Genomic DNA, 27,979 nt, shown 5'->3' with positions numbered 1-27,979 from the left:
TCAGCGGCACTTCAGGTCAATTTGTACACAAGTGACAAGACTTTTGTCAGGGACTGTAGTATTACGTCCATTAGACTGCACAAAGGGGCAAACAAAGTTCAAAGGTAAGTTATGATCTGATCACAGTGACTAATTGCTGTTAAAACTCAACTAAAGACTTATGGTTAAAATCTGCTGAATCTGATCAACAAAATGAAGCTGGTAAAAACTAAGGCGAATCTGAGGGGAAAAGCAGATCACAGTCCATTTTGGTGAAAGTAGTGGCCTGCAGAGGCACTTTGCTGCAGCTGTTCTAAAATCAGCCTTTATATAATGTGCAAATTTGCATTTGGTGTTTAGGAAGTTAGTAATTATTAAATGCATTGAGTTTATTTCAGCACCCCCAACTCTGATTGCCTTCCAGCGTCCCTGAAGCAGGTTGACTGCAAATGGACCTAGAGACCTGTGTGGTGTTAAAACTGGACTGATCAAACTGTGGACACTTCTGCATCTGAAAGTTGTGTGTTTTCATTGTTTAGTCACTGTGAGTTTCAATATCTATCTGCTTACTGTTTATCTTCACAAGTTATCTTTAAAAATAAACCACTTATTAACTGTAATTTAAAGTTCTGTGAGCTAGTACAGAGCAAGCCCCACAGTATTAGTGCTTTTTAAAAGCACAATAACATATATAAACATAACAAAAATAAACATAACAGAAAATATCAGTTGCTTGATGGATTGGTTGTGCTTTACTAACTTACCAAGAAGCGCTTCAAACAGGTTGCTTTTGAAAATCCCCATTACTCTCAAAATGGCAGTTTTGAGCTGCTGCTCCTCCGGCTCCCTCAGTTTAGTGCAGTACTCCTCCAAAAGCCCCAGGACTCGAACTGTGTCTGCAGAGTGGGGGGCAGATAAGACAGACTTTGGTGCTTCCTTTGTTTGTTTTCTTTAAATAATATATTGATATATATTCTTCATATATTCATTTGACAATATTTAGTATGATAAATTTAGGCCACAAAAAGTGTAAATATATAGACAAGTAAACTGAGTTTAGGTGGGTTTAGCCCCCTCTACAGCAGCCGCAGCTCACATTTTATGAGAAATGCTTAGAAGATGACACCTGGGCATTCCAGCCTTATGTGACAGTTAGACGTCATTCCATAACCATTCCAAAACCCTGTTATAACAGCCTCCACTCTTGTGGTTTTGGGCTTTCCACCACATTTTGGAACTTGGCTGCACAGATTTGCTCCCATTCCACAACACAAATGTTGTGAGATAAGATATGGCTTGCAATCACTGTTCCAGCTCCTCACAAAATTGTTGTGCTGGGGGTATTGCCATGTTGCACAAGGAAAGGTACAAAGACAAACGTATGTGTACCTTGGCCGCATACCTTTGGCTATATAGTCTATATTGTTTGTATATTCTGAGGCTTAATGGAAACTTAAAGTTTGAACAACCAATCTGGACTTCAGACTGTTACTATAAACTGTGGACAAATGCACTGTTGGTGATTTGACAGCATCCCTAACGTTCCCATTTTGTATTTACTGGGTCTGAAAGCTGGAGGAGCAAAAGCGCTTACCTGTGGCACATTCATTAACTTACCTTTTTTTCTGATAGGCATGGCTGACTCCGTGTAAACTTGACTCTCTAAGGCTTCCAGCTCAGTCTTCAATGCATGGTCAAAATGTTCTTTGCTCTTTCTTGATGAGATGGTAATAAACGTAGCTCTTTTACAACACTCTGAAGAGAACTTAAACCAGAGGCTCTAAACGTGGAGTCCAGGGATTGCCAGGGAGGCCCTGATGGAGTATCCACAGGGTCTTTGTCCAATGAGTATTGGTTAGTTCCACAGATTAGATTTTAGCACAATGAAATAACGTGATCAAATGTCTCTGTATCAGATGACAGTCCCAATAGCAATCCACAAAAAGATTTGATAGGGTCCCCTGTAGCAATGTATCATCAACTCTACTGTACAGTAACTCAAAGGTCCTTAGTGTGAAAACGCAGGGGAACCCCTGGTTTTAACACATCCTGCACGTGTTGTTGTACATTACTTCTGCCTGGGCCCACTTCAAAATAACATCCTTTGGCTGAGGAGCTGGCTGTCTCAAAGACAGATAGGTTACAATACATAACAAAAGATACATGGGTGGACAACATGCCGCGAAGTCCTCACAGTCAGATGAAGAGTGTGTAGAAAAGCTGATTTGAGTTGAGCAGAGCCAAACCGTCTCGCTGAAATACAGCATTAGTGTCCCATGGTGACGAGGAGCTGTCAGGTCTGAGGGCTGGCTTGGGTTAACACTCCCAGCTCCGTCCACAGTGACACACAGCCGGTGTAGTGCGACAGTCCTGGGTCGGTCCTGTCTGAAGAGCTGGTTCACATCATTTATCCTGTCTGAAAGTGCATATCTGAAGTTTCTTTTACCTGCCTTGACAAAACTCGAGAGGAGGGTCCACCACACTTCGACGCCAAATTAATGTCGAGTTTAAAAACATTTCACTTGTCTCCGCGTTTTCTTTTAAGAATGTAGGAAATGCCAGCTAACATGTAACAGACACTTCAGTTTATGTCTGGAGGTTTTGACTTATGGAGGGACGTGTGTACCCCCAATGAAGACAATAACGACAATTCATAAAATTTAAATAAAGTCTAACGCTGCCCGTCAACGTTGCTTCTACGGATAAACAAGCATGCTTGCTGCTCATTAGTTAGCTAGCATTCATGCTAAATCACCAGCCAGCTGCGGTGCCAAACAAAATGCTTTCCCAGTGCGACGCCTGGCTGTAGGAAAATACCTGCCTGCCAACTGTGGGAGAAAACGCATGGCTCTCAAATGATTCCATGTATTTTCATATTCAGTAAAATGGTGACTGTGCATTCGCCGGACATTTCCCCTAATTAAAAAGCAGCACTGTCCTCGAGCTGCCACAGCTCTTTATTCATTTACCAGGTAAGTAACGTTACAGTTTCGCTAGCCATATGAACAACTGACAGCATCACCAACAGTTTCCATTGCCAGGAACAAGCTAGCCACAAAGACAAACGAGACTTCCGTTTATTACTTTCACAATAATATACTCGATAACGACAACTTTTGAATAGCTTTATATATTGAATAACAGAATTGGACCTAACAGGCTGTATATATTTTCACATTTATGGGCCATTTATGGGCATACCGTATAATATGTAATGCAGCGACACATTATTGAAGTAACTGAATGGCTTAAGGCAATAAGAACAAGATTTTCTAAACATAAAAAAGGAATTACCCCAGCCGGGCTATCCGGTTAATTACGGCTTTTAAAACATCAATATGGAACTATATTTTACAAATAGTAATTGCAAGGTTTAACTTGTGCTTTCTCTTTCTGTGTGTTTTAATAGGCTAAAATAAACAAAAAGCACTCCTTAATTTAACTCCATGCATGGCTTTCCTAGCAACATTAACATTACTTGCATCAAGCGTCACGGTGCTCTCACGCACTTCAATGTTGCCAAATCAATACCTCAGAAATATGGGGTGTGTGGCGTTGGCGACATTCCTTATCCTTTCATCCGAGGATTAACTACAATGCATATATGATATTCTTTTGGCTCCGAAATTTATTTTGAAGGCTGAATCGCCTGACTTTGGGGCGGAATGCAGGGAGCATGACGTAGCTGTTTAACTTACCTTAGCAACGCAAAGGCTGGTCGCTGGTTTGCAGGTTCCATCTCGATTGATAGGACGCAACAACCAATGGTATAGGAGTATTTCTTGTCGCATCAAGGCTGATCAACCAATGACAAAGCTTTAGACATGTGCGAAGGTGAGAGTTGAAATATTGCTGCATTAAATGTACCGTAGGAAATATAATAATTCTATTAATTCCAAAAATGCATATTCTGACTTCACTGACTGGGCATAGTATTATTATTATATTACTATTGTAGTGAATTTTGAAAACCATTAACTAAAGGTTGAAATCTCAAATTTAAATAATGATGGATGAAGATGGATATGTTTTCTCTCTTTTTATTCAAGTTTATCGAGACTTATCAAGTAAGTAGAATAACAAGATAAAATGTTTTCCTTCAAAATGGGGCAAGACTTGCCGTAACCCTGTGTGTAAGTATAAGTAAATATGAGTTGTGACAGGCCATGGAAATATCTGTGGAGTTGTTGTCATTTGTGGTGTGGCTCAAAAGCAGACTCTCGTGGTCAATAAAGGTAATAGCGCAACTAGTGCTGCTGGAGAGAACCATAACTTAAAAGGAGTGAATATAACAACACCTACAAAACACAGTTGTAAATAATCAAATCAAAGCATACGTATATAATAGCATACTTATAGAGCTAAAACGTGACAGTAATCTGAGGTATTAGCCAGCCTTAGATTCTAGATTGTGCTTCTGGGCTCTGGCAGTCATGTCTTTCTGTCTTTAGATGCTTAGAAAAGACTTTCTCACTGGCTATTGATTATTGTATCTCCAGAAGCTTTAGAGTCCATGTTAAGCCACTATCTACTCCTGGTCAATAATGTATGAACATTAGTGATCTTCTTGCAGTTATTGCTAAAGAGCATCACAAAGGAAAATGATACTGCATCTGCAACACACATGGCTGAACTAGTAGAAATCTAATAATTTATAGTTGCTTCTGTGGTGAATATGTATGATTATGACAACAGCTATTATCCGATGTCAATAACATTAAGTATAATGTCTATTTCCAAGTGTTGACTTTTCTGACATAAATTAAACACCTCACCTGTTATAACACCAAATCACAAGTCACATGAATAAACTGTTTATTAAAGAGAATTGTTAGAAGCAGTAATTACCTAATAGAACATTAGGACTATGTACAAATCATTTGTGCTCAAATCGAAAAAATCTGTATTTTTTATAATTAGACTGTATTCTCGGCACTATTTTGTGTCATATATATTATAAGTAATTAACCTTTTGAGAGTACAGATTTAACATGTTGTTTTTTACTATACAAACTAAAGTACCTTGCGTATTTATTTATAGTACAGATACATACACATTGCTCATTAAGGTTGCTACTTCCACTCATAGCGTATATTTTGTAGATCCATCCAAATGGGCAAACAATATGCTCCCATAAAGTTTCCACACATTTTATACAATCTCACTTTGACATGCTTTTTGCCATAATTAACATTCTCAGAGGTAAAACATCCTCCACCCATTCACCATCAGACTGTAACATCCTTTGCCATAAGTTTGCTTCATCTGTCATTGAATCCATCCAAACCACGTCCAACCCATAACTCTTCCCTGCATAGAAAGGCACAGAAACAATTGTATTAATATGAAGGTAATAAATTAGTGAAAAAAAAAGAATAGATTGAATTTTTGCGTGTGAGGCAGAAACAAATAGCCCATCTACACCTGGTATTAAAATGCAGTCAGCATTGGCCATTTAGGCAAATGAATAACTGAAATGCAAACAACTCTTACTATGTTGTGTGAGTAGATGTTCCAAACCATCTCCAGAAGATGCAAGGGTGTTTAATATGTCAAGTTTGTTTATCTGGACATTATATCTTAACTCAGTGTTAGCTGAGTACAAATCCAGACCACACACAGGTGTTCAAGCTCATATATCAAAAATATCTAGATTACAGTTGTAACCATGTGGAGAATAATAACAGTGGCGTGAAATCTCACCTGTCCCTAACCCAAGCCTCAGACCACCAATGTAGTGGTTGTTGAGTCGGTCATGATCCCACACTGTGATCTCCACACAGGCCTCTCTAAGGTCCTCTGGTCGAAAGCCGTCGTACACCATGGTGTGATTAAACATGGGGTTGGCGGTCCTCTTCACCACCCGCGTCTTCTGTCGGCTTCTCCGGCTCGTGTCAGGAAGCACAGTGCTGCAGCAGAAGGATAGGAGGGAGATAAAAATGCATTTAGTCATTTGGAAAGACCTTACAAAAAACTCCATGTTTGGAAACACAAATGGTTCAATATTATATAAATGAATAAGATCTGGAGTGCTCAGGAGTTCAAGACAAATTGTGAAGGTCCTCTTTGGAAAGGGAACAAAAGCTTCAAAGAAAAAAAGGATCCAAGACACTCTTCTTGTGAAAATTATCATAAAAGCTTGTATTTAGATGGCCATATACTATTGAAATCTTACAATGAAAGTAGAGCAGGAAAGAAACCCACGCATGTTGCACAAAGCAGCCTTCTGAAGAAGGCTGACGCTATGAAATAGCCATCTAAATAAAGGCTTTTTATAATAATTTGGATCCTTTTTTTCTTTGAAAATAAATAAGATATTATGAAATAAACTTTATCAATTAAATACAGATAAAATATGCCATATAACCTTGAAATTGTTAAATGCATTTGTGAAATATAATTTCATCCTGTATAAACTCTATTAGTGTGAAAAGAAAAGAAAAATGATAATATAATAATAAATTGTGTTTAAAAATGTATTGGATCATTTCACACATATATAATGAATTGTGTCACCATATTCAGTGAGCTGGCAGTTTGCAGGACATCCTACCATTTCACAAATGGGTCAATAATAACTCCTCTGACTGGAGGAAGATTCTTGCAGTCTTTCACCCAGATTTGCACCTCACCAGTCTCTAACCTAGATGTCCTCTTACCTGTGGATGCAGTCAGACCACAATAAGCTGTACAACTCAATGGAAAGAAGTGACCAAATGTTAGGAGTCATCAGCTCACTGTGGGACGTCTGCGGCAGGAATCTTAGGGCGACTCTCATCTGTCCTCTGCTGTGCATCACCAGCAGGGGAGACGGCGCTGGACTTTGTGCTGAGACCTGAAGGATTGAGCTGAGCTGAGTAAACGCCAAATCAAATCACTTCTCTGAAACACATAGACTGCCAGTGGTGGAAAGTAACTAAGTACATTTACTCCAGTAAGTACAATTTTGACAAAATATAAATCATCTGACCAATAATGATATATCAGATTAAGCTACCCAGCAGTATTTAAAGTCATTCAAATTAGGCCCGCCTTTACTAATAAGATATGCATTATTACATCAATAATTATGACCCAGTGATACACTATATAAGAATCTTAATTTTACTTTAACCTTTGGTACTTTAGGTACATATGTTGTGATGGTAATACTTTTTTAGTACTTTAACCTAAGTAAGATTTTGAATGCAGGACTTATGTTTTATACTGCAGTGTTGCTACTTTTACTAAAATACTGTTAGTAAAATATCAAAATGCTTCTTCCACCACTGCAGACAGCGTACAGAATGAAGCCTTTACCCTGGCCTTTAGTGGGAATTCATTTATGTGAGTGTTGCTGAAGTCCCACTCTGATAAATCCAGGTTCACCTCGCCCAGGAAACTGTTCCACCCAAAAGTGTTGTTGTGCCACACAGAGATGTTCAGATTTTCAGTTTTCAACACTTCCATTGTGATTTTAAACTATGAAAGGGGAAGAAGCCAACACAGATGTTTGTAAAATATGAAAAATAGAAAAAAGGCTACATGTGGTGAATAATCTGTGAAAGACTATTAAATATGGAATTCTTACGCAGAGGATTTCATTGTAGATTGGGTTTAAAGTCTTCTTTTTTACAACGGTTTTTCTCTTTCCCAACTTGGTTTTGTCAGGAAGAAGGTAACATTTCACATACCTGTAAAAAGATAGTACAGTTACTTTTCATACTCTCAACTAGTGCATAGAGTGACATAATGGAAATTCTTTAAATGACAACAAGTGGAAACTGTTTGACAAATGTTTTGTTCCATTTCAAATCTTCCAGCCTCTTTTCTGATCTGCCAGTTCCCTCTCCAACCTATCAGGGGATGACATTGTGCAGGGGGGCTGTGGCTCAGTGGTAGAGCGGTTGTCTGCCAATCGGAAGGTTGGTGGTTTGATCAGGTTGGTGGTTCGATCCCCGCCCCTGCAGTCATTGTCGAAGTGTCCTTGGGCAAGACACTGAACCCCGAGTTGCCCCCGGTGCTGCGCATCGGAGTGTGAATGTGTATGAATGTTTATCTGATGAGCAGGTGGCACCTTGTACGGCAGCCCCGGCCACAGTGTATGAATGTGTGTGAATGGTGAATGTTTCCTGTAGATGTAAAAGCGCTTTGAGCAGTTGTTAAGACTAGAAAAGCGCTATATAAATACAGCACATTTACATTTGTTCTACCTTTGCCATTTTGATTACATATAGGAAGCACTCACGGGTCAGTGCAGTTCTTCTTAGTTTCGGCCATGGCCAAATCCCTGCAGTTCACCACAAATATGTGAAACTCTCCAAGCTTCTGGATGTAGTTCACAGCAAACTGGATGCTTCCCTGGACCTCAACGTCACCTAAATCTGCAGGGTGAATGCTGCTCATGCTGCCGCTGACCTGCTCATTCATGATAACACATAAGAGAGAAAACACCATCCTCTCTGGTTGTAGCCATTGTTTTTGTAAAATTATCACATTATTTACCTTGATTGTCTGTCTTTTGTTTGTCTTTAGAACCTAAACCTAGCCCTAAGAAGTCAGACAATTTTTTCAGAATTATTTTTCAAAGTGTTGGTTTATTGTTTAATTTCTGCCAGTACACCACTGTCCCTTGTTCCGTTCTGAATAGGACTGAAACTATTCATCCACTATTTCTTCCAGGTGAGTTTTAAATTCTCCGTGCACTCTAAACTCAAGGTACATTTATATTGTTTGCTAGCAAGTCATAACATTGCTGTTGTGTCTTTCTTTTGGCTAGAAATGTATTTCATTCAGTGCTAATCTGCTGTTTCCTTGTGTTTAGAGAGCATGGAGAAATTCAAATATGCCTAGAAGAAAAAATCCTAGTCCTATTTAGTACAGAATATTCACAGTGATGCAATTTACGCTCTTGTGGCAAAAATGTGTATTACACAACAAACACTTGCAAAATTAGCCTGAAAAACATCTCTAGCTTGGCTCTCAGGGCTTCCATACAAACCCCACATGAAGCATTTTCTTTAATTAAAAAATCAGTCTGGTGTTACTCTCTGTATTAATTATAGTCAACATATCGCATTAAAAAACACAAACCAATAACATTTGATAAAAACTACAGTAACAAGCAGTTTTAGGAAATTGCTGAGAAGTTTTTGTTATTCTTTATATTGAGGAGTTGTTTTTAAAGTCTAAAGTAGGGACTAATAGCTGAGAGCCACAGACAGAAAGTATTGTGGGATAATCTGTCACATTGGTCTTCTTTATGAAATTTGTTGAAAAGATTCAGACTAATTAGGAAAAAAAAATATCTTGTTGTGAACATTCAACTTTCCACAGCTGTGGCTACCAAGCTATATGCACAGTGTATTTGTTTTATTTATCAGATACATATAATCTAGTGAGCTGCATTTTGACATACAGAAGACATGGAGGCCATTCCTGAGGAGAGACTTAAGTTAGATGTGGAGCTGCCCGTGTTTCTTCTCCAGCCCAAGATGGTCTCCAAAGTGTGGTCACTGTCTGTCTGATATCAGAGAAAAGCATGAGTGAGTTAAAAACACAAACAGGAAAGAGTCAAAGAGGAAGCCATATGAGCATCCAATCATTTAGCTCTTGTGTGAGAGGTAAAGTTGGTAATGTATCTGTTTACTGACTGCAGTGCAGATACTGAACACCGGATACACGGAGCAGGCCCAGAAAAGCCCAGTCTCACGCCAGTTCGTGAAATGGTCACGTTATTTTGATTTAGTGATTTGTGTACAGGTCTCGTTAATGTTGTTTATTTCGTGCACAGGTCACGATTTTCAACATGACCATTTCACAAACTTCCATGACACTGGGCTGCTCTGGGAGATGCAACAACGGGGAAATGAAACGCCGCAGGCGGGACGGTGACAACGGCTCATGCCGGGACACGATCCGCGGTCTCTGGGGGACGCAACAACGGGGAAATGAAACGTCACATGCTGGCCACAACAACAGGACGGTTGTGGTTAGGAAGAGAATAACGCAGAAAGGAACTGTAATATGCGGGATGCAAACCCATGGGTTTTACCCATCCACCACCCCAACCAAACTCCCTGCACCAGCCTACTGCCTACAGCCTACTCGCTACCGTAATTGTTCTGTGATCACGAAATAGGCTTCCCATTACATTAACCAAAATTCGTAATCAACGCACAAAAAAACAACATTTATGTGACCTGTACACAAATCAGTAGACCATTTCACAAACTGCCATGATACTGGGCTGAGATATCCTAAGTTTGTTTTAAGTTCAATATACAAGAGTCAGTTAAAAGTTATTTACCTCGTCCTGCTGAAGAACAGTCACTGATACACTGCTTTTCATCTGCTTTGAGTTGGGGAGAGTAGAGGCTGATGGTGGAAGCAAAGAAACTGGAAGAAAAATATGACTTTGAATCTCTTACACTGACCATATATAATGGCTATATAATAATGTCTGAATTTCAAAAGCATACAGATGTTTAAATCATTTGCCTGCCTGTGGTAAATGTGTATATGAAGAGAGCACCATGTTTACCGTTATCCGCACTTTGATTCATATGTTCTCTTGAGTTATTTTGGGTCCTCTCTTCTCCTAAGAAGAAATAGGGCCAAGAGACAACATTATTTACATACCGCTCATGATATCTTGTAACATGAAATCATGCACTGACAATAAAGCTGTATGGCCATCAGCTTAAAAGCAGCAGCCTATTTGAAGAAGAAAGAACTGTGTTACTTGTTTGTGAGGTGAGGTTTTCCAGACTTTTGGATGAGGACATGTTCCTTGAAGATAATCGTTTAAGGGCTGAAATGATGGGACTAGAACTGTCATCATGACCTGCCAAATTAAACAAAATCAGCTCTGGAAAATAGACTCACCACAGATGTTACACAATTTCTGATTTACTCAGCAACCATCCATGTTGGCTACTGTATAATACACAGGGAATATGACCCCACAGTGTTTTCATTCTAATGTGATGAATTGTGATGAAAATGAACAACATTGTTGGTGTTGCTAACAGAAGTTTGACTCTTTATGGTAGTGGTTAATGTAGCTACCACATGTCTATCAGCATATCTTTAATCACAAAAAGCTCTTCAACTGAAAAAAACTAAAACAAGTAGTTTTCTATTGGTCAAGGGGCAACTACACTTAAACATTTGTTCTACAGTTTTGAATGGATATGTTTGAAGATGTAATACAAAAGAAGAATTAAGGTCAATGAACACAGCAGATTGCAAAACACACAAATTTACAAAACCATATCACCAGGGGACTATGGTCCGATACAAACGCTGAGCAAGTGCATCGAACACATCAACCATCGGATGTGCCAGAACTTTTTAAAACGAAACAGAAAAAACTGAGGTAGTTGTAGTATTAGTTATGGACTCTTTAACAGACTTTTTAGACTTTAACAGCCACATTTGGATAATCACAAAGTCTGCCTCCTGTCACTTTAAGAGTATATCAAGGCTTTAAGGACTTATGTCTTGACTACTGTAATGGTGTCTTTACAGGTCTCCCTAAAAACTCAACCAGACAGCTGCAGCTGATTCAGAATGCTGCTGCTCCAGTCAACACTAAAACTAAGGAAGTATGCTCCAAACGGTATTTTGTTGCCTTGTACTTGTACATGTGTAATGACAATAAAGTTATCTATCTATCTATCTATCTATCTATCTATCTATCTATCTATCTATCTATCTATCTATCTATCTATCTAAGTGGCTCACATCACTCTAGCTATGAAGTCTTTACACTGGCTTCCTGTCTCTGAAAGAATTGATTTCAAAATACAACTGTTGGTTTCTAAAGTACTGAACAGTTTATTTGTGATCTGCTGCTACATCATGAACCATGCAGACCTCTCAGGTGGTCTATCATGTCTGCTTTCTGTCCCAAGAGCTTAGATTCAGAACTAAACAAGAAGCAGTTCAGTTTTTATGCACCTCATATCTGGAACAAACTCCCAGAAAACTGCAGTTCTTTGAAATCAAAACTGAAGACTGTTCTTTTCAATGTTACCTTTTTTGAGTAACTGTTAATTTCTTAAACTGTAACTTTAATTCTTGTATTTTACACCTGTCTGCATTACCTATTTTTATATTCTCATTAATAAAAAGTTAAGTTTTAAACTATTTTGACTGCTCTTTAATGTTTTATGTAAATCACTTTTAATGTGCTTGTTGCTGAAATATGCTGTACAAAAAAGCTGCCTTGCCTTTTCTACAAACATGTAGAAGAATTTTGAAATTGAGGAGTATGCATGAACAGGTATGCTTGTACTACATACTCTCAGTCAAATCACTCTCATTAATGAGATGTTAACATGTTAACTGATTTGTTTAAAAAACAAACAAAAAAAACACTACCATGGTTCCCATTTCTCTGTCTCTATCTTGGAGAAATATAAATGTAGAGAAAATTCAAAATCTCACTGCCTGAATTTGCCCGAGACAGAGACCAGGCCCTGGTTGTTGTGTTTTGGATGGAGTATCCGTCTTTATTTTGCACAATCAAAGAAGTGACTCCGGGAGGATTCCCCACAGTGGGACTGTCTCTCTGGTTTCCCACATAGTCTCTGAGGGCATTTTGTGGTTTGTGCTCCACTTCCTTTTCTGCCGCAACAGCTTTGTCTTGGTGAAAAGGAGGGACATGGGCCTTCTCCTGTGGCCCGAGGTAGTGCTGATAATCCTGAGGGATGAGAGATCTGGCGAGGCGTGTAAAGGTCCCCAACTTCTTTTCTGAAGCCTTTTTGGATTGCGTTAAAGTAAAGGATCTTAAACTACTTTGTTGTGTATTCACATTGCCAAAATAAGGTGCTCTGTCATCTAGAAGTAAAGGGAGAGGACGAAAGGTGACGTCTGTGCTAGGGTTAGTATCTATCCGCACAATCTGCTTGGCTTCGTGTGAGGGGCTCTTCTTCTCTATTGGTACTGGTGTCGGCTTCACTTCTTGTTCTTCAACCACCTTAGTTTGGGGGTTGATGTCTATTGAAAAGGTTTTTAAGGGCGAGCCTTCCAGCTTGGATTTCTGAGGACTGGATGATTCTTTAGGTAGGACCCTTGGATGGCAGGTCTTTGATGGACTCCTCCTGACTTCTTCTTCCTGGTCTTTTGATCTTGGAGTTTTGGATTTACTAGGACTGAGGGGTCTTTCTTGATGCTCTAGATTAGCCTTGACTTGAGACTGGTAACATGTTGACTGGACATCCCCAGTACTACCAAGACTCCTCAGCTGTGACCTGTCTGGACTCTGAGTGACAAAACCCTTGTCTGTCACTTTTAATGATTTCAAAACAACATTAGACTTGCTTTTGGATGAAGACTCTTGTGCCTCTCCCCCAGACTTCTCCCTGTTATCTATGGATGTTCTCAGATCAATCTGTGAGGAAATCACTTTGTTTCTGAGTGTTGAACTGTGTGAGGCTTCCTTGACTCTTGCAGCGATTACTCTGGGTCCTGTATATTCCTTCTCCCAGAATAGCATAACCTCACTGATCTTGGCTGACCTGTCCTCTGGAGGACTTGCACCGGAATGTCTGGGAAGGTGAACTGGAATATCACTCTCTTGCTTTTGGGTATTGAAGGCTACAGTTGAAGGTACAGGAGCCATGATGTTTTCCTGTGGCTCAGAAATCTGTGACTCTGTTACTGAACCTGTTAAAGAGTCATCTGTCTCTTCATAGATGAGGACTGGGTTAGCTCTATATGTTCCATCTTCTTTAGATAAATCTATTAAGAAGCTGTGGTCAGTCTTTGGTGACAAACTCTTTTCTTGGAACATGCCGACAGCATCCTCAACTGTCATTTCCATTTGAGGTGAGATATTGTTGTTAATGCTCTTCACATCAGAGATAGTCTGACAGCCAAGTGAAGCTTCTATTCCTCTTTTAGTGATATCTTTGCTCCTTGTTTCTTCTCTGGTAAATATTATTTTGGGACCACTGTTTTCTCTCTCCCAGAAAGCTTTCAAATTGGAAAGTTTCTCTGGAAGCTGAACAACTCTGCCTTCTGTTGCCTCCTGCTGAGGGTCTGTGTCTACTAAGGTCACTGTTTCTGTAAACGGAGTGTTCTGCAGTGCCGTAAGTGGTAGTGGTCTGACTTCTGTCATCTCAGAGGGTTTAGCTTCCTGTTTGACACTTGCATGTTCTTCCACGGTCACATTTGCAGCACCTTGAGAGAGATTCTGGGTGTTGCCTGGTTCTTTCTGCTTTGGTACCTTTTTGATATCTTCTTTTTGTGGACTCTGTACTTCAGCAGTTTGCTCTTTCTCTAAAATGTGTCTAGGCTTTGGTGAAACAGCATGAGCTGAACCCTTTGAGCTGCCATTAGACGGCTTGGTATCTGAGGTGACATCAATAGAAATGTCAGTTCTTTGTTCAGGCAGCTTTTGGGGATGGATGTTGTGTCCAGTTGGCCAGTCGGGTGCCTCAGCCTGAGAGTGCTGTTCCTCTTCAGGCTCTGTCTCCAGTTGAACAGGCTGTCCTGACTCCTGCTCAGCAGAAACGAGTTCTGGCACTGCATGACTTAGGACCTCTGAACGACAGTGCTCAGAGACATCTGCAAAGACAGCAACCACATATTGGATCACTAATGCACATTATATCTGCTTAACACTGCACAGTATAATAAAACATGCCTGTGTAGGATATTTCTTTGTATATCACTGCCAAATGAAGTGGGGCACTTAATATTGTAACTGCATTCTACATGCAAAATGCCAGCGTGACAGCATTTTAAAGGCCATTGTGTAGGATTAGTAAATTTGCAACTTTGATGCCCCTCGGTGATACTACAAAATAGACACCACTGCAAATAGCAATGACCATTTTCTGACACAGGTTCACTGAAATGAAATGACTGCAACACAGAGAGTGCACCAAATTTCGCATTCAAATCTTTTTAAATAAGCTATAAAACACAAATGAGCTACATAAAGTTACATTATAATACATAAATAAACCATAAGCTCTAATTGTGAACTAAATCAAATCAGCAGATTATCAAGGCTTTACTTTAACCCAATTTACAATCTTCTTGGGGATTAGCAATGCCACACATCATTTCACATTAATATAATAAACCAAGTCCAACACAAAGCATGAGACATTAATAGCAAAATTGCAGACCATATTTCCATAGCATGTGCAGAAAAACCCAATACTACAATCAGACATTTTCTTGCTGTTGTCTTATCCACCAGTTTCTACATGCAGTCATAATAAATGCACATTTTGCTACATGCAAGAGCACAAGCAGGATGAATGTGAAAATTATTTTTGTATATGTTAGTCTGATGTCTAGATGTTTATCAACGTGTAGATACTGAAGTCATTGGCTGTTAGTTTGACTTATTGATTGGCTGATTGATGACTCGTTGGTTTTGAATAAAAAAAAAAAAAAGTAAAACCTTACCACCAAGGACTGGGTGTTGGCCAGCTTCTTTCTCTTGGAGGCTTTCCTCATCTTTGCAATTGAGTTCACCTTCCTGTGAATCCGCTTGATTCTGTTTGGGTAAAGGCATAAGTGTGCCAACAGTGGTACTGCCAGTATTGTCAAAGTCACTATTATTTTCCAGCTCAGAGGGAGTGATGGAGTCAACATCCAGCATACTGTGCTCTCCCAGCTCCTTCCCATCTTGCCACTCCACTCCGCTCCAACCGACCGTGGAGCTGAACCTCACCTGCTTCCTGTCTATCCAGGTATCAGGGAGAGAGTCCAGGCTAACTGGACTCTGCAGGTCCAGGTGAGAGAACAGAGAGTCTGTGGAGCTAGACGTGAACAAGTGCTTGAGGATGCCCCTCGGAGCAGCAGTGTTAGTTTGCTGATCACCTTGCCCGTCTTCCTCAACAAAACAGTCCTGAGAACTGGTGATCACTTCTGTGTTTTCGGGCATTGGCATGGGAACAGATGCATTCGGGCTGTCATTAAGGTCTTGTTTAATGTTTCTAGCATAAGAAATGCAGCTATCAGATGATGGTAAAGGCTCTGAAAGAAACAAAATGAACACCATTTCAGCTGTGGGTTTTTGTTGGGTTTAATCACTGGTGTCCGTGAACAACTCTTAAACCACCATAGCCTCTGCTTAATCCTTTATTGCCTCTTGCTTGGGAGATTCACTTATATTATATACACACATTATATGTAGGGAAGTCTATTCAAGTTTGTTGAGATCTTGTTGTGTACAACATGCAAAATGTTAATATAACATGGAGGATAGGTATTAGGTAACCAATTGATCTATTGTGCCTTGTCTAAACTGTCACTATTTGTGTCAGTTGTTTCCTGCTTATTGTATAATTTCTTCCACAAAAACATTGTTTTCACAGCCCCTGTGAAATATTTCCAGCAGCCACAAGTCATGCGGTAAAGATTAAGGCATTGGAATGTATTTATGTGTAATCCTCTGGCTAGTCTGGCAGCCTCGTGTATTTGGACTTCCCATCAAATTGCCAACCCCTGGGAAAATACATGGTCCTATCTAACTTGCTCATTTCACAGTGACAGGGTAAAAACACCAAGAACATATTGTCAGAAATACAAAGACTTTAGCTGCAAAACTTGGATTAAATAACAGTCATTTCTCTTATGGTTGAGTTTCTTGAACTACTAAATGTTAGCACACCAAGGACCTTTGTGGTATTGAAATTTGTCACTTTTCCTGTGGTAATGCCTTCTGAAAAGGCAACAAAAACAAGACGGCATGACAACAGATGATAAAATTGTTAGAAATCACAAGCCAGTAAATTTCTTCCACTGCCATGCAACCACTGCTCATGCCACGTTGTTGTTCACAGGAAAGGTTGAAACAGCTAAAGTGTAAAGAACCCACACACCTGGATGCCAAACAGATTGCTTTAACCAGACTTACGTTGCTTTGTAATGTAACTGCTTCCATGACATGTCCATCAAGCAGTCCACTCAATTCAAAACACAATACATGATATAGAATTAGATCAAGTAATCAATTCACGCTCACAGTACATATTTAAAGCAACTACAAGGAGTTGTAAACTGGTTATGAAAGAGTCTTAATTTATTACGGGTGCCTCTGTATGGCCTACATAAGCAAAAAAGACCATAAGCAAGATGATCGGCTATTTCTATTTAGTAATTCTAAAGGTCTGTCCATGGGTCTGATTCCCTGCAAAATCAGAAGATATGATGTACGGCACGCAGACCAAGAGCCTACATGTATGTTTACATTTTCCCGGGCGAAGTTTGGCAGTGGGTCATGCGTTAGCTAGTTAAAGGAAGCTGGAGGAGATCTTCTCAAGTGAATTTTATCCTTGAAGTCATATGTTGTGGTTGTAGCAAAAAAGCTAAAAGGGACAATGATTGACCACAGGTAAAAATACATGTTGCTGGTCATTCAACAAATGAATAGAATTGTGGGATTTGAAAGAATTGAAAACCAATCCTGACTTGACCCTCCTCCTCTTAGACAGGTAAGGAATATGTCTATTTTCTTCATGAAATACATTGCAAGACTTGGTTTTACATTAAGAAATTAATTTAAGTTGGAGGCTAAAACAAAGCTAGCTAACTGGCTTATAACAAAAACATTTTATATTGCCGTTGCTAGCAAGCTATATCTTGCTGTTGACCCATTGTTATGAAGGCAAAACATTGTGATGAAAATGTTGACAACTTTTGCTTTATGAACATAATTACTACTACAGAGCAGCTGAATTTATCACTTGTGGACTTACATGTAACCTCAGTGAATAAATGGTAGCCTACTAAAACAACGTTTACTCCATTTCAGGATCATCGTTTTACAGTTATTAATCTTACAGCCACAAATAGATGCATTACCTATGGCTATGCTAAAAATAGTATTACAAATAAGTTGTCTTTCTTTCACTCGCTTCCAAAACAAATGCACATGCTGGCTAGCATCAAGATCTTTAAGACATTGAGACTTTACAACATGGCGCTGGTGCTCATGGAGTTCCATGTAGTTGCTTAAAAAAATGTTGAAAACTCACCCTCAGTCAGTATCTGGGTTTGATCCACTGCTCCGTCCAATAACTGACTGTCCTTTTCTTCAAAAGGGTGATTTGCATCACTGTTGAATGGATTTTTCCTTTGCTTCAACAAAAGAACATTTGTAAATGTAACACCTGCAAAAAAACATGGACTCTCACTCAGCTTTTTGAATTATTTAATTTCTCCAGTCAGAATCCTACCTTTGTGGGTGACTGTAAAACTGACTCTGGTGATTCTTGAGGTGTTTCATATAGCTTCTGGTTTTGATATCTGTTAGAATAAATAAAGATGGGAAGATGTGTCAACAATTTCTGAAGAAAGTGCAGCTCCTAATGTTCCGGGGCTTTCAAAAATAATTAGTCTGATCTTGATTAGAAAAATCTACATGTTATTGTAAGTTCGTTACAATCCTTTCTAGACAACATGCATGTTTTGGTCAAAGAAATAGTAATCTCCAAAAAAATGCCTGTTCTCTTGTTTTTGACACTGCAAGTGGCTGTGCAAGCTTCAACAAGCTGCAACAATCCTCCTTGTAACATGTAGACAAATAATTACACTTTTAGTTGCTATCAGGAACAAGCAGGTAAATTCTCCCAAGTAAAGGCAGTGCAGAATGTGTTCCATCCTCATAAATCTGATCGCTCCTCAGAAGGAGTGGACATGAACATGTGAGACCTGACCTTGTAAGACGATTACTCGGGGGGGCCAATTACTATTTTTCCATTTACTGTGTGCACAACTCCACTCACTGGCAGTCACACTTAAATAATCTATTCTACAAGTGCAGCATGTGATGGTGCTCAAAACAGACTACACAGATCATCATTATGAGGACTATGGTTAACTGCTCCTCAGATCTCAGCAGGATAAATCCAGATAGCTAGCTGGACTATCTGTCCAATCAGAGTTTTCTGTTACATGACTAAAACAATTTTTGATAATACACATGTCCATCAAAACAAGTTCCTTCCCGAGGCTTTTTGGAGAGGCACCGCGTCTCTGTCTGGTGCTTAGCACTGTCCAAGACAATTGATATTGTTTTGAAGAAATGCCAATTTGCATTGTTGAGCATTGTTGTAAATGACATGTATAACATAGGTGTAGTCATTTTAAGACAACTTTATGCAGAAGTAGTACACATTGTCTTTTTTTGAATGAAAAAATATCCAACCTTTTTTTGGAAACATGTATCTAAACAAACTATGTAAACCCAAGTCTGCTCGCAGACTGCTTGCTGCTTTGGTTCTGTATACTCACTCAGGCTCTCCACAGAGTACAGGTAGGACGAACTCATCTTTATTTTCACTGCTGACATAATTGGGCTTCTCTGGCCATTTCCGGGAGAGCTCCACTGCAGCACACAACACACAGCTACTGTTTAAGGAAGTTAACCATTCACTGTAACACCAAAGTTTATATTCATCACAACATAATATTATGATATAATTACCCCACAGACAAACTACATGTAATAAGTATCCATCCTAAACAGAAGAAATGTAGCCCCAACAGAGCCTGCATTCATTCAATTGTAATCATTTAATCCTTTCTGACTAGAATGACCTTTGTTGATCTTGTTGATTATCGAGCTTCATGGAACATAATTACTTTAAAAAGAGATTTTGACCACTTTGGACACATTCTATTGAAATGCAGGGTGATTATTTTTGCTACATGTAATGGGACCAGGGACTTATAATGAACCAATGTTGTGGTTTCCTGGGCAGCATCTCTGTAGAGTTACCTCACTAAGCGAGGATACTCAACAGTCCATTAACTTGAAACTATTCCAATAACAGAAAAGGTTGGGTGAAGTAAAGACAATTTATTTATAGAAACATCTTTTCTCAGTTCAAACACAAAGACCTTGCATTTCAAGACACAAGGCTCATTTTAGAATCTTCATACAAGAGAAAAGCAATGCAGGACATGGAAGACTTACATGTAGTCAGGGGTTTATGTGAGTGTCTCATGGAGGCCCTGATGATCTCGGAGCCATGGATGCGATCCTGATGACGAAGCTGCTTGGTCTCGTAGAACCATTCTCCAGTCATGTACCGCAGCTTGTCCTTGTCAATCGCAGTCTTCTGTAGGTTCCTGAGTACAGACACATCAGTGGGAAATGTAAAGTCACTACTACACTATTCAGAGCATTCATTTAAACATTTTGGTATAGGAAAATACTATGTTTTAGGATATTCTTTTGCAAAACCTCTTCTGCGAAACACCCATGTATAAGCCTCTGCTGTACTGCATGCAACGTTTCCCCTGCACCTGGAGCTTCTAGGTAGCAAATAAAATTACTTTACATAGTTCTGTAAGATTCAGAACAGACGTTTGTATCCATTGTTCACAATCGCCTCTGTGACATATCAAACATAAAAAGCAATGCGTAGTTTGTGCATTGACCCACAGCTTCAAACATTGAACAAGTGACACAAGGAACTCACTGGACTCGCTGTTCCTCAGCCTTCTTTAGCTCAGCATCTCTTCTCAACACAGCCAGGATTGCCTCCTGCTCCTCCTCCGTCAGGAAACTCAGGTCGATCATGATGACTGAAGCCACTTGCTGCGTCCTCAGCTTTCCACTGCTTTGAGTTATTGTCTAGTGGCGCAACATGATCACCGCTTCACTTCATATGGTAAATCTCCCAAATTTCTGGTTCTGTTCTTCCGAGTCAAGTCAGTGTCAGTTGTAAACACAAACTATGTGCACTTTATCCATTGGATAAAATTCTATATTGAAATGGTGGTTAAGGTTCTTTAGGATAGATTTTGCTTTAGCTAAGGTTGTTTTCTGCGGCCATGTCCGACCCTTTCCAGACCAGTTTGAACCTAAAAGAAAAATTGAGGAGTGAATGTGTTTTCAAAAGAAATATTTTTACAGAAATAAGTCTGTTTCTCTTTACGCATCCCTCAACACACAGTATACAATAGTACCAATGATTGTTGGTAAATGATTAATGGATTGGTCAACTAAAAGCTGCCAATCAACAGCAAAATAGTCAGCAACACATTTGATAAATGATTAATTATTTAAGTCACCTTTTTAGCAAGAATGCTTGTTCCAGCTTCTCCAATGGGACTATTTGCTCAGTCTTCTGTGATAATATGTTAAATGTACATGTATATATACTGTATATGCTCTTCCTTCCTTCATTCCTTCCTTCCCTCCTTTAAGAGAAGATATAATCTTTCTGGGGAATGCCTGCATGTTCTAACAATGTCCATGTCCACCCACATTAGAGAGTAACTATATGCAAATTTATAAGTGACCGAAACTTTTGACCGGTAGAGTACATATGTATACATATATATATGTATTTAGAGAGAGAGAGAGAGAGAGATTATAACTTGTTGTTTTGTTGTTGTTTTTTAATCTCAGCAGAGCTCTGCTCTTCCTTTAAGGGAAGATATCATCTTTCTGGGGAATGCCCGCACGTTCTAACAACGTCCATGTCCACCTACATTAGAGAGTGCTGTGGGATGTTACATGAACTTCACTTGATCAGTTTGAGGTTCATGTTGAAAAACTACTTGCTTGTGTTAAAATAACAGTGTATTTTCTCAATGTTCTATTTGCTAAAGATAAAAGTCATCTAGTTGTTCAAAATGGTAGTTGTATAATTGGTAGTTATGTAATTGGGACTTTGTTTTAGAATTACTTGGGGTTCAACTGTTGTTGGCTCCCATTGTTTATTCATTACCCAAGTTAGGAAAGTTGTAATCGCCTTCTATTCTCAAGTACAAGGCTGCATGAATACGGAGCTGTTGGTAACATGATTTTTTCCTGTGTAAGCTCATCCAGGTTTATGGTGTACTTAAGTTCTTTACAAAGAAGAATGTCCCAATTCTCTAAATAAGGAAAAGTCTAGCTGAAGGACAAATGACTTAATTACCCAGTTCCTTGTCACTGTTGGATTTCCTTAAGAAAATTGAAGATTAAACAAGCTGGATTATTTGGTTTTGCAAAACCATTTACTGTAAAAGTCACTATTGACAAGCAAACTAATAAACTAACTTCTGCCTATTATCTTTCCTTTCTCTGTAGCACCAGGTTTCAATGATTGAAGCTGGAGTGATGACACAAATCCCAATATACTGTAATTTGCACTGACTGAATACTGAGTCCAAATAAAGCATTAAAAAGAAACGACTAACATTGATCCAAAATTGGTGACCACTAGGTTAGAGAAAACTTACAAACAAAAACACTACACTACCAAAACACTACCAAACCTCAACTACTCAAGATTCTAGTAATGTTTGCATCATTGTGACGTCACTTTGCAGTTCATAGGTATAGGTATGGAAATGCATTCATGTGATGTAAAGACTTCTTAAAAGTAATTTAGCTACAGTATGTCTTCAGCTAATCCTATCTCTGTAAGAAAGTGACATTCAGGCAGATGTTATGCATGACTGCAGACTTTTAGAAGTAGAAAGAGGGCTTTAATTAATTTCATGTTCAGTAAATGACTTGAAATATGATTGCATATTCAATTACTATGAGAGTTAAAATATCAAACAGCATGTTGCTGTCCAAACAGTCCAATGCTGCCCAAAATGTCCGGCTGGGATTTGAGTTCAACTGGATTTAAATGGATGATTTAAGTTAATTGTTAAGCAACCATATTCCTCTTCTGTAAGAAAAAAACAGAAGAAATTAAAACTGGCAGTTACAAGGCTATTTTAATTGTTTACTGGTGAGGTTTGCAAATCACAAATCCAAACAACAGAAGTTTGAACATGACTTAACTGAGTTATTATTATGTCTTAAAGTATGTTTTATATTTGCAATCTGCTATGGTACCAGTTTTCAATGACAGGAATGTATAGCTTTTCAGTGATGACCCAGCTGAAACAATTGGCTGATAAACATGCTCATTTGGATCTCCCATTTTACTAAGTATTGTAAGTATTTACTATGTTTTCCTCCCCAAATGCACTAAAACAACAACATGCAGAGGAAAGTGGAGTAACTCATTTGCAAAAAAGGAAATTACTTTCCAAATGTGAAGACAGAAAGCATTCAGCTCACCTCTTGATGTTGCTCCTCGCTGGGTGAATACTAACCTCCAACTGGATCCTGAGCTGCTGCAGGTGGGAGGAGCTGCAGAGAGCAGCTGGAAGCTCCGTCACCTGCTGCTTTACTCTGCTCAACTTTACAGGCGTCAGTCTCATGTCAGCCTGTCTCAATGGAAACATATACAGCACCATAAAGGGATAGTTTGGCTTTTTTGAAGTGGTGTTGTACGATGTAGTGAATTCTCTGTGGCCCAAAGCATTCTGCCAGGGGTCTGTAAAAAACTTATTAAATCTTTTTTTTAAATTCCAAAAATACTTTAAAGTTCAACAAATATTTGAATTTTGAAATCGAAATACTGCATAGACTAAGTTCTAATATTACGAATGGTATATTTTTTAAATAATCAGAAACCACAATTTATTAAGTCTCATGCACTAAGAGTGAACCACTCTTGGTATGTGTGAATGGAAGTCAGTTTTTTATGGAGATTCTGTGTTAAGATGGTGCAAATATCTTTATTACATGTCTAATATTAGAAAGATATTAGACGTGTATTCAAACAGTCTCTTGTGTTGTTCTTTCACATGACTAACACTATAGAAGTCTAAAACAGGCTTGGAAGTGTTTTACACAAGTATTCCATGGGACATACAGAATAATAACTTTATTTGTATATCACTTTTCACAACCAAGTTGCAAAGTGCTGAACAGTAAAAACAATAAATAAAAAAGATTCTTAATCAAATTTAAAGTTCAATGATACCTCACACAAGACTCTACCTTACAGTTCAAAATTCAGAGTCACGTGATCAGCTCGACAGAGATGGTGGCTTAAGGTTTAGCTCCTGACCCAGTTTTGCCAAACAGTTGTGTTGTATGGTTCCAACGCCAGTATTCTATCACTTTGTGTTTTAGAGTCATTTAAAGCAGAATGACAAAAAAGAACAAAGCCCAATGCGGCGATACGGTTGCCATTGCAGAGACATTACTGGAGAAACAGAAAAGCTACCTCGAGCCACGTTTTTCTCAGATTCAACAGATGGGGATCGACTATGACAAGAAGCTAACTGCTATCCATGCCCAGCTAGAATCTCTGACTGCAAGCCTTGGTTCTATCAGATCTGATGTGGACAATCTAAAAACGACCGTGGAAAGCAACTCAGATACTCCTTTCAAGAGCTGGAGGTGAAGCTAGCAGATATGGAAGACAGTAACCAAAGATGCAACATCGGTATTGTTGGGCTAGAAGGTGCTAATGCTATCCAGTATCTCTAGCGTTCTCTGCCTAAGTGAACCTGGCAGATGTACAGATTGAGATTATGAGAGCCCACCAAATCTACAGTGATAACCAAAAGAAGAACACAACAACTAGTCACACATTGATTTTCAATGTCCCACGCAACAAACCAGACACATTATCCTACAGGCTCTGCGGAAATCTCCGTCCATTGTCGGGGGCAGAAAGATTTGCTTTTTGCCAGCAAAACTGAAGATCAAGGATTGCTCGCAGTACAGAGCTTTCACCTCCTCTACGAGAATCGGGCTGCGCCCCATCCTCTCGTAACCACGGAGACAGCCGGCTCAGAGCGCCGTGGAACAAGATCTAAATTATAACAGCCTGATGAACATGGACTCTTGGTTTGTCTTAATCTCTTGATGTGTCCTAGTTTCACTGCATTATCTGATATGATTACAGAGATTGTGTTTTGTAGACTTTGTTTTATTTTTAAGTCAATTTAGTGGAATCAGGTAACTTTGGGCTGCTTTCCAGAATAGATTTTCTTTTGCATCTCCTCAATTATTTCATTCAATTGATAAAGCAGTGGCATTGTCTGACCATAAAAGAGTCCTTTGCCCCATTTGACTGTCTGTCTCAACATGCTGCTAGATGGCATTTTAATACTTCTTTACTGAAAACTAAAAAATTAATCCTACTCAGTTTATAGCAGAATTCCATATATTTACAGACATTGATGTTGGTTCTGTAGAAGACTCCAGGATATTGTGGGACATGATAAAAGGGTTTATTTGGAGCAACGGTCACAGTATGACCCCAATGTCACTTCTCTCTTTTGACGCAATGAAAGCCTTTGACAGACCTGAGTGTTCATGTTAATGGTCAGGCTTAGGGGTAATGGGCTTTGGTAACACTTTCATTCGTATGATTCAAATTTTGTAATCTAATCCCTCAGCCTCAATCTTAACCGGACGCACCTCCTCCTCTTTATTTCCAGTTTCTAGATCTTCCTGCCAAGGATGCCCCTTGAGTCCTGCTTTTTTGTCATTTCTCTAGAGCCGCTGGCTCAAGTCATTTGCCAATCGATTATGGTGTCACCAATATGCATTCATAGTACACAGCATCATCTATCATTATTTTGCAGACGATATTTTGCTCTTTTTAGAAAACCCATCTCATTCTCTTCCTCACCTTTATGCAAGGAGTATTGAAGCTTATCAGGCTTTAAAATTAACTGGTCAAAGTCTGCACTACTTCATTTAAATGTCTCTGCCTGCAACTCAGCTCTCTATGCTAACATCCCCACTTTTAAACAGTTCTGATATTTAGGCATTGAGGTAAACCAGATTGTTAAACACAACTATTCTGTTGTTCTAAACAATGTTTTGCAAGATATGGAAAAATAAATGGGTCTCCCAATGTTGATTAAACCTCTTGTCTCAGTGATTAAAATGAATGTGTTACTCAAGATTAATTTTGTGAGCTCTATGCTAACTCTCTCCCCTCCTGCTGGCTATTGGTGTAAATTACAAATCAGCGATTTCTAAATTTATCTGGATAGGCAAACGGCCGTGACTCAAGATGTCTACTCTACAGAGGAGGAAAGAGGATAGTGCCCTTTCAGTTCCCAATTTATTGCGTATTGGGGCCCCTTCTCACTTGGTTGAACCCAGATGTGTCTGTTTGCTGGCATACCTTAGAACAGGGGTCTTCAACGTTTTCCAGGCCAAGGACCCCCAAACTGATGGCGAGATGGAGCGGGGACCCCCTAATTATATATATTGTATAGAATTGTGTTATATCAAACTGGTCCTATAGTGCCATGTGTAAATGTACCTTGTTATTGTGCATTCAACACTAAGATACTCAAATAATACACAGGTATATATATTTATGTTTTTATTTTAAACATGTGCGAGGCACAGTGAGTAGGGTGGCCATGCCACTGCCATTTATAAACATAACATAACACAATAAACTGATACCTGCCAAGATCAACAATGTCTGTCAATGCATGTAATCATGCAAAAGATATCAAATGGACATTTTTAAAACATAAATGTGAAAAGGAAAATAAGTGATGCTTGTTAGTGCCACTGGCATGCATAAAACACACTGTTTATATTGCATACAATACTGAACTATTAACATAACTGACAGATTCATGTTTTAATTTAAACATACATGTAGTGGGAAGGTGTGTGAATGAAACTGTGCCCAGCTTGAAAGAGCTCCTGTGTGTTGCTGAAGTGTGCATTGATGACTGAAGACATTCTGCCTCATTTACTGTTTACTACAGTGTGTGCTGATCATGTTAAGTGTATTTAAAGACATTTCAATCAGTGGAAAAAATTGCAGGGGGGGGGGGGGGGGGGGGAATATAAAAAAAAGTCTAATCAACCAAAACTTTTGCGACCCCCATGCAGGACCTCGCGGACCCCCTAGGGGTCGCGGACCCCCTGTTGAAGACCCCTGCCTTAGAAAGTGCTATGACAGAGTCTTGGTCACTCCATAATGTTCTTTTTGCCAATGTCTAATGAATAGTGCCAGCTATGGTTTGGGCCCATTATGTCACATCATATCAAGATTTGGAGATTGGCTGAAACACATATAGCTTGAAACTGACACACTTTTTCCCCTTATTTAATAATACAGCACTCCTGATTGGTGGGAGGCCGATAACAGCACCACAATGGGAACAAAGGGGAGTTCATTGTCTAAAAGCCATTTTTAGTGAGGTTGGCTTGTTACCTTTTTCTGATTTGTTGAACGCATTCAATCTACCACATCCCTCTTTTTTCTTCAAAGAGATCAGCACTTAAGGCATACAGTGTCCCTTGGCAGACGCCTTTGCTCATCAATCCTATCCAGAAGTTATTTGCTGTGCAGCCTAAAAACTGTGGAATGGTATATAGGCTTTATCAGTTCTGAGTGATATCAGGCCGCTCTGCCCTTCTTATTGAGAGGACCTGAGCACGCGTTTGCACAGGCCTCAGTTTTGATCTCGACTGGCATGATGCATGGTCTAGCATCCCGGAGGTATCACGGAATCCAGAGCAGATTCACTTCAATTTCATTCATAGGACATATCTAACCCCCGTGAAAATGCACCACATGAAAAAAATGAACAGCCCTCCATGCCCAGTTAAAGCACAAGGCACATATCTTCACATGATTTGGGAGTGCTCTCCCGTTGGTCAGTTCTGGAGCAATATTGCATCCAAAATTTCTGCCTTGATTAATGTTACTGTGCCTGCCACTGTCAATATTCTGATTCTGAATGATCTGTCAGCTCGTCAGCTCTTTGGAACAAAAAAATGAGCTGTGTTTGCTGGACGTACAGCTACAAAAAAAATGATTGCAACCTGTTGGAAACCACCTCCCGACCTGTCTATACTTGCATGGACCCTTTCCTTCTCTGAATGTCGTGTAAATGGAACTTCGATGGCGCGCATCCATGGAGCACAGGGAAATGGCCAAAATCGCAACTTTCAATTCAAAATGGCGGACTTCCTGTTGGGTTTAGGGTATTGCGATTTGCCTTGTAGTCCCATGTCGAAGTGTCCTTGGCCATGACACTGAACCCCGAGTTGTAAATGTGTGTAAGTGTTTATCTGATGAGCAAAGTAGCAGAATGTGTGTGAATATTTCCTGTACTATGTTAAAGCGCTTTGAGTAGTCGTTAAGACTAGAAAGGCCCTGTATAAAGACAGTCCATTTACGTTTAATTCTCCTGCTTCAGTTC

The 27,979-nt window shown here is 39.3% G+C and overlaps 2 protein-coding genes across 34 annotated transcripts in view; both read right to left on the bottom strand.

Annotated features, from left to right (window-relative positions):
- The window catches only part of dlg2 (discs, large homolog 2 (Drosophila)), a 276,897-nt gene extending 274,779 nt beyond the window's left edge, over nt 1–2,118 (bottom strand). For 17 of the 26 annotated variants that reach the window (XM_032533606.1, XM_032533611.1, XM_032533613.1 and 14 more), the window contains exons 1-2: nt 1,597–2,118; nt 744–875 (exon numbers count right to left, since the gene is read on the bottom strand). In XM_032533606.1, the coding sequence (XP_032389497.1) occupies nt 744–875; nt 1,597–1,615 (151 nt within the window). In that variant the 5' untranslated portion in view covers nt 1,616–2,118. The remainder of the gene's footprint in view (nt 1–743; nt 876–1,596) is intronic. The other 9 variants (XM_032533630.1, XM_032533628.1, XM_032533632.1 and 6 more) reach the window with 1 other exon arrangement.
- Nucleotides 2,119–4,130: 2,012 nt separating this feature from the next.
- Nucleotides 4,131–23,156, bottom strand: sytl2a (synaptotagmin-like 2a). Of its 8 annotated transcripts, XM_032533579.1 has the most exons (19): nt 23,010–23,156; nt 20,419–20,803; nt 19,911–20,065; nt 19,226–19,319; nt 18,169–18,238; nt 17,968–18,070; nt 15,392–15,964; nt 12,413–14,536; nt 10,704–10,805; nt 10,503–10,559; nt 10,269–10,357; nt 9,378–9,482; nt 8,208–8,377; nt 7,551–7,653; nt 7,280–7,441; nt 6,719–6,815; nt 6,534–6,639; nt 5,684–5,889; nt 4,133–5,290 (listed from the first exon to the last, which is right to left on the bottom strand). In XM_032533579.1, exons 2-19 carry the CDS (start codon nt 20,517–20,519, stop codon nt 5,142–5,144), a joined length of 4,566 nt encoding a protein of 1,521 aa, XP_032389470.1. In that variant the 5' UTR covers nt 20,520–20,803; nt 23,010–23,156; the 3' UTR covers nt 4,133–5,141. The 8 variants fall into 8 exon arrangements, with proteins under 8 accessions (XP_032389471.1, XP_032389472.1, XP_032389473.1 ...); XM_032533580.1 differs by lacking the exon at nt 10,503–10,559 and having other exon boundaries at nt 4,131–5,290; XM_032533581.1 differs by lacking the exon at nt 10,503–10,559 and having other exon boundaries at nt 4,131–5,290; nt 10,269–10,336.
- Nucleotides 23,157–27,979: the final 4,823 nt, after the last annotated feature.

The sequence above is a fragment of the Etheostoma spectabile genome, chromosome 13 (assembly GCF_008692095.1).
Source record: "Etheostoma spectabile isolate EspeVRDwgs_2016 chromosome 13, UIUC_Espe_1.0, whole genome shotgun sequence".
NCBI classification, from domain to species: Eukaryota; Metazoa; Chordata; class Actinopteri; order Perciformes; family Percidae; genus Etheostoma; species Etheostoma spectabile.
This window is presented reverse-complemented; position numbering and strand designations above follow the sequence as displayed.

What these genes read in the sequence shown, in the direction of transcription:
- sytl2a (XM_032533579.1), bottom strand. Translation starts at nt 20,519, where the DNA reads ATGATCGACCTGAGTTTCCTGACGGAGGAGGAGCAGGAGGCAATCCTG. An exon ending in TTTTACAGTCACCCACAAAG is followed by an intron (nt 18,071 to 18,168) that starts GTAGGATTCTGA and finishes CTTTTGTTGAAG; the next exon opens with CAAAGGAAAAATCCATTCAA. An exon ending in CCAACACCCAGTCCTTGGTG is followed by an intron (nt 14,537 to 15,391) that starts GTAAGGTTTTAC and finishes CTGTCTTTGCAG; the next exon opens with ATGTCTCTGAGCACTGTCGT.